This window comes from Salminus brasiliensis, chromosome 18 (assembly GCF_030463535.1).
Source record: "Salminus brasiliensis chromosome 18, fSalBra1.hap2, whole genome shotgun sequence".
NCBI lineage: Eukaryota > Metazoa > Chordata > Actinopteri > Characiformes > Bryconidae > Salminus > Salminus brasiliensis.
In genome coordinates, this window is record NC_132895.1 from 27,376,663 (window position 1) to 27,389,247 (window position 12,585).

Sequence of the window (12,585 nt, forward strand, 5' to 3'; positions counted from 1 at the left end):
GGCGATCCAAAAATTAAACCAGTAAACAGGCAAGGGTCAAAACTGGAGCTGTGGCAACCATAACAGAAGGGCTGAGGCAAAATCAGAAAACGAGAAACAGGCAGAAATCAGGTATAAAAGGCAGACAAAACGGGGCAAAAGGGTCTAAACATTAAAAAAGTCGCTACACAAAGCAAACCGGTGATCGGGCTTTGTCCCGATTGGCCGGAGTGGTCACATGAGCAAGCAGAGGCGTCTGGGAAATTGAGTACATATACAGCGACTAACAGTAAAACGATATTGAGCCACCCTATATCAATGCAGCTAATTCTTTTACCGTGACAGCCCTAACCATCTGTACTCATATATTTACTCTTTTTTCAATATACTGGCCATACATTTCCTTTACTTTGGACCTCATGGAGAGTCATGTGAACACCCTGTTCTCCATTTTACCAAGCACCACAGGGTGAAGTGACTTCATTACAATTTTTATAATAACTTTATATAACATTTTACTTTTTTTTTTTTTTTTTTTTTTTTACTTTTTTACTAATTTGCTACATTCTAAAACTGCTGCTAGGTTGCTTGTTGTCATTTCGTTGAAATGGAAATGGAAATTAGGGAAGGTCATTTAAAATATTTGCTATTAAAATGCTATGCTAAAATGTGTTCTTCATCTGCACAAATTAGTTTGTGTCATTTCAGTACATATTCCTTAGTACTTATTTTCATCAAACGACAGGAATGGGATTCAGGTGCTCAGATGAACAGTGTGCGAGAGCCTTGGGTCAAGCTTTGTGAAGTAGTAAATAACGTTGTAGGCAAAAAAATGTGTGCGCAGTACAGTGATTTAGAAAGTTCGTTTTATGGCTTAGACTTCACAATTCCACAAAAACGCCTTAGCATAATATAATTACAGACATGCATGACTTTACTAAGTTAAGAGTTTAAGAAGACTTAATCAGCTGCTCCACTAAACTGTGTTTAAGACCTTTACAGAAATGTGCTACTTTCAAGTTTTTAACACGAATGCTATTGGTGAAAAACAGAATTCCAGTATCCAGGGTTAGTGTCTCCTTTTGTAATGGGCAAAGCACCTGTGAAACCCACACTTTTATCTCATCACCTTTGCTTACTTTTTTTGCAACTATATATTTTTTGGGTTATGGGTGGGTGTGTTTTGGACATTTAAAATTAAAGAAAGCAGAATTTTATTTATGTTAATGTATCCCATCTTTTGTCCTGATTATTTGGGGTTTCCATGTGTTTAATTTGTAAACTTCTAACTTCCCACATATTTACGGGTTTGTCTTTAGGATTACTCTATTCCTCTGTTTTTTTTTGTAGTGCTTTGCCTTTGCCTTTTGGCATACGTTTAACAAAAAGCCGACATCTTGTCTCAATGTCTCCACTTCTGTAATAGGGCAACTATGTCATGGCAGATTCAATTGAAGATTTTCTGCATAATGTTTTTTTTTTCTTTAGTAAAAATGCAACAAATACGATTAACTTTACATTGTCATGGTTCCAGAGGCATAGCAAGTGTATGTTTTGGATCAATATTATGTTAAAGATTATTTGCTGTGTTAAAACAAGAAAACAAATCTAGACATTATACATTTTAAACATAATAAAAATGAATAAAATATATTTTTGTGGTATTATCTGCAGTTTATTATTTTTATTATTTTGTTTCAAAGATAGTTGGCTACCGTGAGTACTAATATGACCACAAACTCATTTTACACTATATTGTTGTAAAAAAACCAAAATTGTTTAGGAGAATGTCTACATAACCAGACTTACCCTCTCTAGATCCTGTCTCAGATGAGTAAAGAGCCTTAGACGGCGGTATAGTACATCTTGCTCTTGTTGGGCCAGGTTGTCCACCTCATCTCTCTTCAGTGTCACGAGTGGACGGTTAAAGTTAGCTCTGCGACGGAGTTTCCAGAACTGGTAGAGATAGTCTATATGGGCGTCCGGAAGCCCAAGAGCCTCAGCAACATCCTTGGGATCTACTAGCCGGTAAAACTCATCTTCCAGCTCCTGAAGCCTCTGCTTGCGTTGGCTGGCCTTGTGTACTACCGTTTGGCCCTGGTCTGAAGGTTCTGTTTGCACTACCAATGGTTCACATTCTGATAGTTCCACACTTGAGTGTCTTGATTCAGCTCTATCAACACTTCCACTGTTTAGGTGCGAGACACTGCTGTGCTCCAAGCAATAGGACTTGAAGCGCACCTCATCATTTTCTGCAAGAATGGTGCTCATTTCCAGACCATGATCAAAGGCGCAGGTCACATGAAAGGCAACAATGCAGGAAGGCATGGAGCACTGAATAAAGCAAATGGCAATGGAGGAAAAAAAAAAATAGTGCTTTACCATTACAATCACTTCCTGCTTAAAAACCTTTATATCTTTTACAGTTTCAAAATAACCAAAAAGGAAAAGGGTAGGAAATGTTTGGGCACCCTGTATGATTACCTCTTTTGTTAATGCTTTTTGTAACAGCTGAGTCTTTTAGTTCTTGTTTAGGGTTTTAAGGATTTTGCCCATCCTTCATTGCAAAATGTTTGGGATTCATTGGCTGTCTTGGTGCACTGCTCTATTGAGGTACATGCACTGATGTTTTGGTTGGGGGACTGTGAGGGCCATATTGAAACCTTCAGCTTGTCAAAAACAAAATCGACTAATATTACTAGGACAGCTTTACAGCTCTACATCTTCTGAACATTGTCAAGCTAAGAAATGCCTTATCCCTGCATGATGCAGAAAGTATTACATGCTTTTATTACCTCATTATTGCAACACACTATAGTCAGGATGTTCCAGACTGACCACCAGGCTCCCCTGCCACCTGTGTCAGAATAGTTGCCCACCCTCCTGCCTTTGCTATATGTGTAACGACTATGTTAAAATTGACATGGACTCTGACTTTATGCCACTATCATTATTACCACCATTATTCTTACCATCTCTACTATGCTTATATTAATTATATTATACTAATGATTATGCACAATTATTATATTAATGATTTAGCACAACTGAGCAGTAAAACAGTCTTGGTGGTATGGTGACTTTTAATAACTTATAAATAGTTCTCTAGTCTTTGTTTCTCCCAAGGTTTCTTCCTCCAGCTCTGAGGGAGTTTTCCTTCCTTCTCTTGTCCTATTATTGATTCCTGTAAAGCAGCTTTTGACACCAGTTTTAAATAGCGCTGTACAAAAATGTTTTGTTTGAGAACTATACTATGAGCAAAGGGTATGTTTCGTAAAAAAAAACAAAAACAAAAAAAAAAACAAAGAATGCAGAATTCCATGAAAAGAACACATCCAACTGTTGACAGGGTGAATCAACAGAGCTTTGGGCTTGTGTTCACTACTATATTAAGATTCAATTAAGTACTACCAAAATCTGAAAGCAAACATTATACCGTCTGTAAAAAGATGAATATAGCTGCTTTAAGAAGTGCAAGTTGAAGACTTTCCAATGGCCCTTACAATTCCTCAAACAAGAACATTTATGTGATGAAATAGAAGATGCAGTGAGTGTGCACCTAACTGAAAAACAGTTGTAGTTTGCCTTCAACAGCACAAAACATTTTGTGATTTGGCATTGTTCTATAATATGCATTAAGGAAGGATTCTGTATCAATAACTCAAAAAGTTCTGCTGCTGTTCTCATCATCAGAGAATATATAACTGCATTAATCATTGTATGTGTATACCTGAATACATGTTCCAGTGTGTTCTTGGCACAGGTTACAGGATAGGGCCCATCGGCTGGCGGGGATGTGCGACACCTTGGTAATAGGCTCCATCTTCTCAGGGCAGCCAATACTTACCTGCACAAAGCAATGAAAGCACAACACAAATTTTAGTGTGATTTCATCTAATTTTAGATTGAAAATTTTAGCTCTCAACTTTTACCAGTCTCTTAATTATGCCTTTTTTACCAGCAACAACAGAGGGATGGAACATTTGGTTAATAAAGTGTTATCTTCTCTTCACATAATAAAAAAGGACAACTAGGCTGCAACCAGCCTTGGTGTAATTAATATGACAAAATATTACTGTTAATATTTTAAGACAAAATATATGACAAATGACAAAATATTACTGTTACAAAAACAGTATTTCAAAACAAGTATTTCAAACTAACAATACTGTGTTACAAAACTCAATAATGCAGTCAATACAGCATGTCAAAAAACAAAGATGTTAACTTGTTGATTAGAACAAAAAGACCACTGATCTAGTTCCTAGTATTAAGTACAGCACTGGATTTTTTTCCCACAGCATTATATTTGGAACATTTCAGGTTATGAACATTCTCACAACACTCGCTCATCATACATTCTGTGTACTGTAATGGATGTGTAGGATGTTTGAGGTGCTAAGATAAGTTTTATATGTTTCACTCTTTCTGTTCCAAATGGTCTGTGACATATGGTTGGCATACTGGCTTTGGTTGGATAACCTGTCCCTAAACATCTCAAACGCAAAATATCTCCCTATACATAACTTTTGAGACTTCACCTGCCCTATTGTATTCTTCTTCTTCCCTTTTCATCTGATGTCAACAACATGCGTAGGCTTATTTTGCTGCTCTCTTCACAGTCTCACATATCTATGACGTCTGCAGTACTTTCAGTATCTTCGTTACCGTCATATTCAGAATTTTCTTGGCACGGAAGTATTTGTTCTTACCATCACATGACATCAGTTCATGGACATTTACTCAGGGAGGACTTGTAATAATACTGTAAACATGTAATAATACTGGTTATGTGACTGTAGATTAGGAATATTGATCATTTGAACTGTAATATTTATACTGTAATATTTATTTGTCTTTACACAATCTTTACCTAGATTTCTTGTCATAATATAACAGACATTGATCAGTTAGTTTTAGAGCAAATAGTGGAACAAATCAGACCTACCTCTGGGATCCATAAGGCACAGCTGACGTGGACCCACTTGGTTCCACTGCGAGTTGGCTTCAAAGCTCCTCCTCTCTTGGGACACAGAAGACATTTAGGCTGTACCCCAAGTGCACATATCCGACACAACCAGTTCCCCTGGGGCACCTTCAAGATGCCATAACATGCCTTTAACAAAAGAATTAAACACCTTTTTCAACACAGAGAACACAAGAGCTCTGTCTTTAAACTGTTATTAAAATCAACCTAGCACCATAATATTGTAAAAATAATGGAATAAACCCAGAAATAAAACTTGCTCTCTTGCTAATATTAATATTAATAATAATATAGTATAGCTATTGGAAAAAATGTAATACATTAACAGTCAAGACTCTATTACTTGACAATTAATAGTAAGCTATTACATTTTTAGGTTTTGTTATATTTCTGACCAAGTTAAATGTACTATTTTTTTTTTTGGGGGGGGGGGGGTTACATTATTGGGAAATTACAATTTTAAGAAAAAAAATCTGGTAATATTAAGCACAATTCTTTTAAAATAGTTAAAAGAAGTTGGGCTTGATACTGTGGTTTAAATTCTCTTTTTCTCTTACAGTATACTGCAACACTCTATAAAGTCACATTTTACCAGTGGGCAGGCAAAAAATAATAGTCAACAAATAATTTTTCACCTCCCCATTCAATTTCCATGAGTTAACTCAGAGACTTGTTGTGATTATGATTTCGGACTCAGGCTAACTTCAAATCCATTTATATAACAACTTATAAAGCCATGTAAACATAATTGGCTGGATCACTCTGCTGAACACTGTTGTTATAAATTGAAAAATGAACCAAGTAGTAAAAGAAAACAAAAGCAAAACCTAAGCAAACCTAAGCAAAAGAAAACAAGAATGACCTAAAACAAAACGAAAAGGATTAAGACAAGAACACACAATCCTCAAATAAATAGAGTTTTTAAAAAGTCAAGGTAACTAAACTGTACATATTATCAAATTCGTTTCTATTATCCTGTATTTAAATTGTTGTAATTTGGCTTACTACGGGTGCTTAATGTTCCATACCTGGTGAACACAAATGTTGCACTTGTCACAGAAAACCATTTCATTGCCATCCTCGCCTTCTGGTGAACGGCACACATCACAAACTACATCCTCGTCATACTCAATTCCCAAGCCCTCCTGTGCCTCAATAGCTTCCTGCATGTTCTCTTCACACTGGCTCTCCAACACGAACAGAACTTGCTCCATGGTCAACTCATCCAGCTCTGGAAGCGCTGCCACAAAATATTGTGTCAGAAAACAATGGCAAAACATTGGATGCCCCAAAAGAATGTAAAGGGAAAAAGTATATGCGTTTCTATAATGGGTAAACAAACAAACAAACAAGCACAAAAAAATGCTGAAATAATCCCAAAATTTTATAATTTCCCCAAATCATAAAAGATATATGCGCAATATTGGACAATCAAGCAGGGTAAAATTCTATTTTAGAAATGCTAAATTACAAAAAAATTTAAAGAATGGGTGCCCAGATATATAGTAAGTTAACACTACTTTTTGAAATAGATTACATGTTACTACATTTACATATCAATACAAATTACTGCAATAATCCATACCTAGTTCTCTGAACTCTGCATTTACAAGTTCAAGCCAGGTCACATCCAGATCATCCAAATCATAATGACTCATTGAGTCTGGGAGAATCCGAGAGCTTCTTAATCTCAAATCTGTCCGGTCTCTGCTATGAGTTGGTGAAAAGAATGGAATCTGACTGACTTCAGAAAGCACCCTAAAACATAAAGAAATAAAACATTGATGGTTTGTATGAGAAACAGGCAGATAAAGTGAAATAATGGAGAAGCCATTAAGAGTAAAAAAAAAAATTGTGGAGAAACAAACTAAAAATGTTTAGTTTCATTTTTGACTTCAGGTTGACCTTAAGTTTCCAATATTTAACAATTTAACAATTATTTTGCAAAATAGACTTAAAACTTAGGGCTGGGCAATATGATCCAAAGTGTGCATCACAGTATTTAGTTTCATTGTTTGTCACGGTATTCATTTATTTTGAATGCCTGAAACTTTATATAGGTTTATAAATTGATTAGATTTTTTTACCTATTTTGTTGTAAAACCTGTATTTTCTATGTGTTAAATGTGTTTTTTTTATTTATCTGAATGTGTATGTGATGCACTTGCACAAAATAGTTGGTGTAGTGAAGGCTGAAAAAATAAAGATTTTTTTTGTGGAAATAAAAAACTAAAAATTGGCATGTGCACATGTATTCATTCTTTGCAATGAAGCCCCTATTACAAAAAAAGGTTTAATTTTTTTAAATAATAAAAAAACAAACATTATAATGGGAAATAGACAAGTTAAGCGTGATGGTCCTGCAATAGGGACGAAGTTATAGACACGACTAACTCACTAGGTGTTTTCAGAAGTACGAGAAATGAAAAACGAAAAAAAGGATAAGAGACACTGAAAATGGATAGAACTTTTGTAAGTTGGAAAAGGAAGCCTAAAGGAAGTTAGAGAAGACTGAGTTGGGATAGAATAAACAGATATATGTAAACTATGAACAGAATAATTTGAGTTTTTAGATTGTGCCTCCAGGTGCACCCGCCGCAGCTCTGGTAGTACATTCCGCTGTTCATAGAGCACCTCTGCCAGATTCTTCACCTGAACTCGTCAAAGAAGCAAAAGGGGACCAGATCAGAGTTCCAGCAGCTGTCTGACTGACGAAGTCACCAAGTTGAGCCGAAAACCTGAGAGATGGAGTTTGGAGCAGCGCATAACGGAATCTGGCTGTCTGACGCAGAGTCAAGTAAAGGCATTGAAAGTTTTGCTAGGGAGAAGGCCGAGGAAACAGACACAGAGAAGAAGATGGATGTAAAACAAACTCTAGCTGCTTTGTAAGCAAAACAAGCTTGCATGGGCTGGGAAGACAAGGATTACTTGGACTTGGTGGCTCAAGGAAAACATGCAATGAACTTGGCGGATAGAGATTGTGTGCTACCGGACTGGAGCTACGGCAGGGGACTTTGACGCACAAATAGAAGAAGGGACTGAAGGTAGGCGATAACGTTTGTTTTAATTGTGGGAAATCAGGCCATTTTGGCCAAGTGTACATCAGAAAATCAGGCCAAGTGTAGACGAGAAAAGTGGCAACACAGCAGAAAGCATACACAGTATCAGCAGAATAAATATAGAGCAGAGCCGCAATGACCTGAGTTTACAGTTACCAGAACCAGAACATGCCAAATAGGTTAAGGAGGGAGAAAATGTATACAGTCTGTAAAGATGATTTTGAAACCCAGTGAGGTTGAAGCCTTCTGCCGGCGTTACGTTTACTGCAGGAGTATGTATTTTTCCACATTCCTAAGGCTGACTGATTGAGTTGATGCCTTAAGCGTGAATAAGCAAAAACAACTACCACAGTTTGGAGGTTCCACGAGATACCAATATTCCTCTGGGTCCAGAGTTTTCAGAGACAGGATCAGAAATCGACAGAGGCGGCCGCCATCATCTTTTCAATGAGTAATTCTGAGTCAATTCAGGCGCTTTACTGACACCGAGGCGCTGTACTCAAGGTGACGGTAAGCTAATTAAAAAGATCAGGTGCTTTACGAATTTGGAATTCACAAGGGTGAATGCAGGACACCTCATTGAAGGATTCCGGGTTAAATTAACCTGAGAAGAAAAACAACTACCACAAAGTGTAACAGGGTCGGCGAGTTCTGTATGACCCCAAGTGTCAAGTATACAAACTACAGGGGAGACAGGGGAGGAGAGGAGAGAGGGGTACAGTGAGGTACAGTCAGATGTTAGTAGAGAGCAAGTTAGTATGTGGCTTTCTGTATGTGGTGGGAATTACAGCCCAGCACTCCTTCATCTCAATGGTGAAGTAAGAAAAAAAAAAAACAACCCAACAAACATTACTTTGCAGAGGTAACATAGTTAACATAGTTATAACATAGTTAAAACAATTCATCTCTGCAATAAGTTCAAAGTAAAGTGTGAAGTTCCTGCATAAACAGCAGTGTTGATAGGTTACAGGTGTTGGTTGCTAAGGTATTGCTGTGTCCAGGAACATTTGACCAAAAGGCAGGGTGCCAAACATTTAATTAAAAATATTTTGGGCAATAGCTCATCTAATAGAGTCATGTCTACAGACATTTGTCTAAAAAAAACCTTTACCCAAAAGATGCCAAAACCTAACTAAACTCAAAAGATGAGGCAAAGGCATATCCAATATAGCTGTTCCCACAAACATTTGGCTAAAACGTAAGGGGCAGACACACAGACAAACCAAGAGGAACAGACAGTGTTGTAGAGGGATAGATATGCAGACCGACAGGCAAGGGTGCCAAAATGCTAATCCAATATGTTTGGCTAATAGTGCAGTGTACAAACCTTTGGTTAAAATGTAGAGTATAGATAGACAGAGGCTATTAATACTCTAGTCATAAAGTAATATTAAGAGGAGAGAGAAAGGGAGGCTTAACACAGTTGCAGTGAAGTTGGCTTAAAAAATTGCCTTAGTTTTTCTTTAATATCTTAAAAAAGTATGAAACATAGAAAAATAGATAAGCTATGGCCGCTGTGCCATTTACAAGACCCAATGGAGTTTGACTGAACCTTCTACATCAAGCGATTCTTGAGTTATTAAGAATAACAACAACAACAACAACTAGATATGCATCTCCCATGCATATGGGATATGCCATTTCCTGCAGTTCGCTTGTAAATAGCGCAATATTTTTGTGCGGTTATTGTGACAGCCCAAGGTGAAATAGAAAAAGATGTGAAAGTAAAAGGTGGAACATAAAGCCGGAATCAATGCTTCCAGATAATAAAATAAGGGACAAAACATTATCCAAAATCACCTGCCTCATCGGGTATCATAAACAAACTGGTAGGCCTCTACAACTGATGACAATTTATTTTAAAAAATAAATAAAATCTTCATACACCTATCTGACAGATCAGAGCCACTCATTAGGTGTTTTATCTGTAGAAGACTTCATGAACAAAAATACAGAGGCAAGACACAAACTACCAGTTAGCCACAAAAACAGGATGCAGAGAGACTGCAGAACTCTGAAAAAAAGGTCTTGACGACAGATGCAATCAAGATTAGCGATTTTGTAAATCCCGAATTTATTAGTATTCTCCAGACCACATGTAAAGTATGCGTAAAACAACAGAAAAATGTAATTTCACGTTACTAAAGGAATTAAAAAGGAACTAAAAAGCATCAACTTAAAATTATTAATGAATACCTGTTATTCCAAGCAACTTCCAATAGCTTGGACAGAGCTAATTGTTTACTAAATTATTTTGTCACGCATGGTAATTTACATTGTTAATGTGGACTATTTCACAAAAAAAAAATTGTCTAAGGTCTATAACAGCCTAAAGAATTGTACTATTGCTGGATTTAGCAGACAGCTCTTCAGGGAGCATATTTTTAGAGGCTGTGCATATTTATTAGCAGAGAATGATCACTAGTTTGTCACTTTAGAGTACAGAGATCCATTATTTTGTTTTTGCATTATTTTAAAGCCAGCTTTGAGAAGGGACTCCTACAGATCCCATGATATTTCCATACCTACACGGGTGTTGTCCATGCTTGGCTCCCTGGATACTGAAACATTACAGCGGGACACTGCTTAACAGATCAGGAATTTCTCATTCCAGCATCATTCCAGGAGTTTTAAGCTAGGTTTATACTTGACACACTGCAACTTTTATGAGGGAGTTTGCACCCATGTAGATCTTAAAAGCAGTGCAGAAAGACAGCCAAAGAAACTCACAGAACTAGAAGGGAAAATGGGTACAAACCCCAAACCTTAAAATGAGTACTAAAAGACTGAACGAAGAGGTGTTACTAAGTAATGACTGCAGTGTACATAAACTACTGCTTCATGCTCAAACCTTTGCATACCACTGTATGCACAGTATGTGTTGAAATCATGTGCATTGAATTCTTGTTTTTTTTTTTCTACTGAAGATGTACACCCATCAGCCATAATAAGCCAGAACCTCCACTAACCATACTTTGTAGTTAGATACTTACAGACAGTAGTCCATCTATTTCTTTTCATACTCTGTTAGCCTTCTTTTACCCAGTTCTTTAACTGTCTGGACCCCACAGGACCACCAAAGAGCAGGTATTATTTGGGTGGTGGGTCACTCAGCACTACAGTAACACGGACATGGTGGTGGTGTGTTAGTATGTGTTGCGCTGGTACACGTGGATCAGACACAGCTGTGCTGCTGGAGTTTTTAAAACAGTGTTCACTCACTGTGCACTCGATTAGACACTCCGTCTCAGGTGGTCCATCTTCTAGATGTAAAGAGGTAGAAGATCATCTGTTGCTGCACAATGTGGAATTTGTCATTCTCTAGTCATTCATCACTGTTCGCTGGACTATTCTCAGTCCAGCAGAGACACTGAGGTGTTTAAAAACATCAGCAGTGCTGCGGTGTTTGATTAATTTTTTTTTTATCAGCTCAGCACACACAAACACAATACCACCATGTCAGTGCAGTCCTGAGATGTACTAAATGTAAAGTACATCTGAATGCTGACAATACTATTTTATACTGTATTGAAACTTAACAAAGCCATTTAAAATACTACATGCTATATGCTCCTTTGATTCTATGAAATCACACCAAAAAAAATCATAAATAAATAAACCCTAAATGCAAAAAGAAAATAGTTCTATGCTGTTTTCCAGATCTGTATATATTAAAATACTTTAAAAAGTATGTTTTTCATTTACAGAGATCCATTATCAAAAGAGACACAGAGTATAATTACCAAGAAACTTAATAACAAATTAACAAAATAAACTAAGCTGACATTGGATTGGCAGTTTGAAAAGAAGCTGCGGCTGATTGCCATGTGCCGGAAGAGGCTTGTGTCACCCTCACAGTTTTGTTAGCATACATGCGATAGGTGGAGAGTACTAGAGTGAGTTGGGTAAAATTGAGGAGCGAAATTGGGTAAAATAAGAAAACAATAAATTTTTTCAGACTGACTTATCCAAGTTTGCTTGCTCTTTATTTGGGTTTACTTAAGCAGTGTACTAAACTTACAACTACCACAGACCGTTTTCAGACCTGTTTTAGTGCAATTTCACCAATTAATGAACTCCCACAGCACCCTGTGGCCCACTTAAACACACATGGGAAAGTTAACATATTTAACCATTTGCTACATAGGCACAGAACAGTAATGAATACTGATTTACACCTCAATGTCTATTTTACCCTAAACCACACTGATATTTTAGTTAACAAAATGGGAAAAAGGGCTTACACACACACACCTGACCACAGGCTCAGGAATGGCCTCCATGTTGGCTGGGACCTGAACACCTTTCTCCCATTCCTGTCTCCAAGAATCTGACAGAACATAAAAGTCCTCTGGATTCAGCTGGGCAGAGTCAGGCAACTTCATGGCTGTAATTAAATCTGTCCGAAACACCTGCACGAAAAAAAGGGTTTCTTTTTAACTCATGTCAGATAGTAATGCAAAAATAGAATAAAGAAATTATATACAGTGTCTTAAAAAAAGTCATCAGATTTACTTGTATATCTTGATATGCACTTGATATAAATTATTAAAGATATTG

At 36.9% G+C, this 12,585-nt stretch overlaps 1 protein-coding gene across 3 annotated transcripts in view; it reads right to left on the bottom strand.

Moving 5' to 3' along the window:
• jade2 (jade family PHD finger 2) overlaps positions 1-12,585 on the bottom strand; it is a 40,704-nt gene that overhangs the window by 12,419 nt on the left and 15,700 nt on the right. For all 3 annotated transcript variants that reach the window (XM_072662559.1, XM_072662558.1, XM_072662557.1), the window contains 6 exons: positions 12,280-12,437; positions 6,552-6,724; positions 5,995-6,206; positions 4,928-5,095; positions 3,710-3,826; positions 1,789-2,313 (listed from right to left, as the gene is read on the bottom strand). In XM_072662559.1, coding sequence (XP_072518660.1) covers positions 1,789-2,313; positions 3,710-3,826; positions 4,928-5,095; positions 5,995-6,206; positions 6,552-6,724; positions 12,280-12,437 — 1,353 coding nt within the window. The remainder of the gene's footprint in view (positions 1-1,788; positions 2,314-3,709; positions 3,827-4,927; positions 5,096-5,994; positions 6,207-6,551; positions 6,725-12,279; positions 12,438-12,585) is intronic.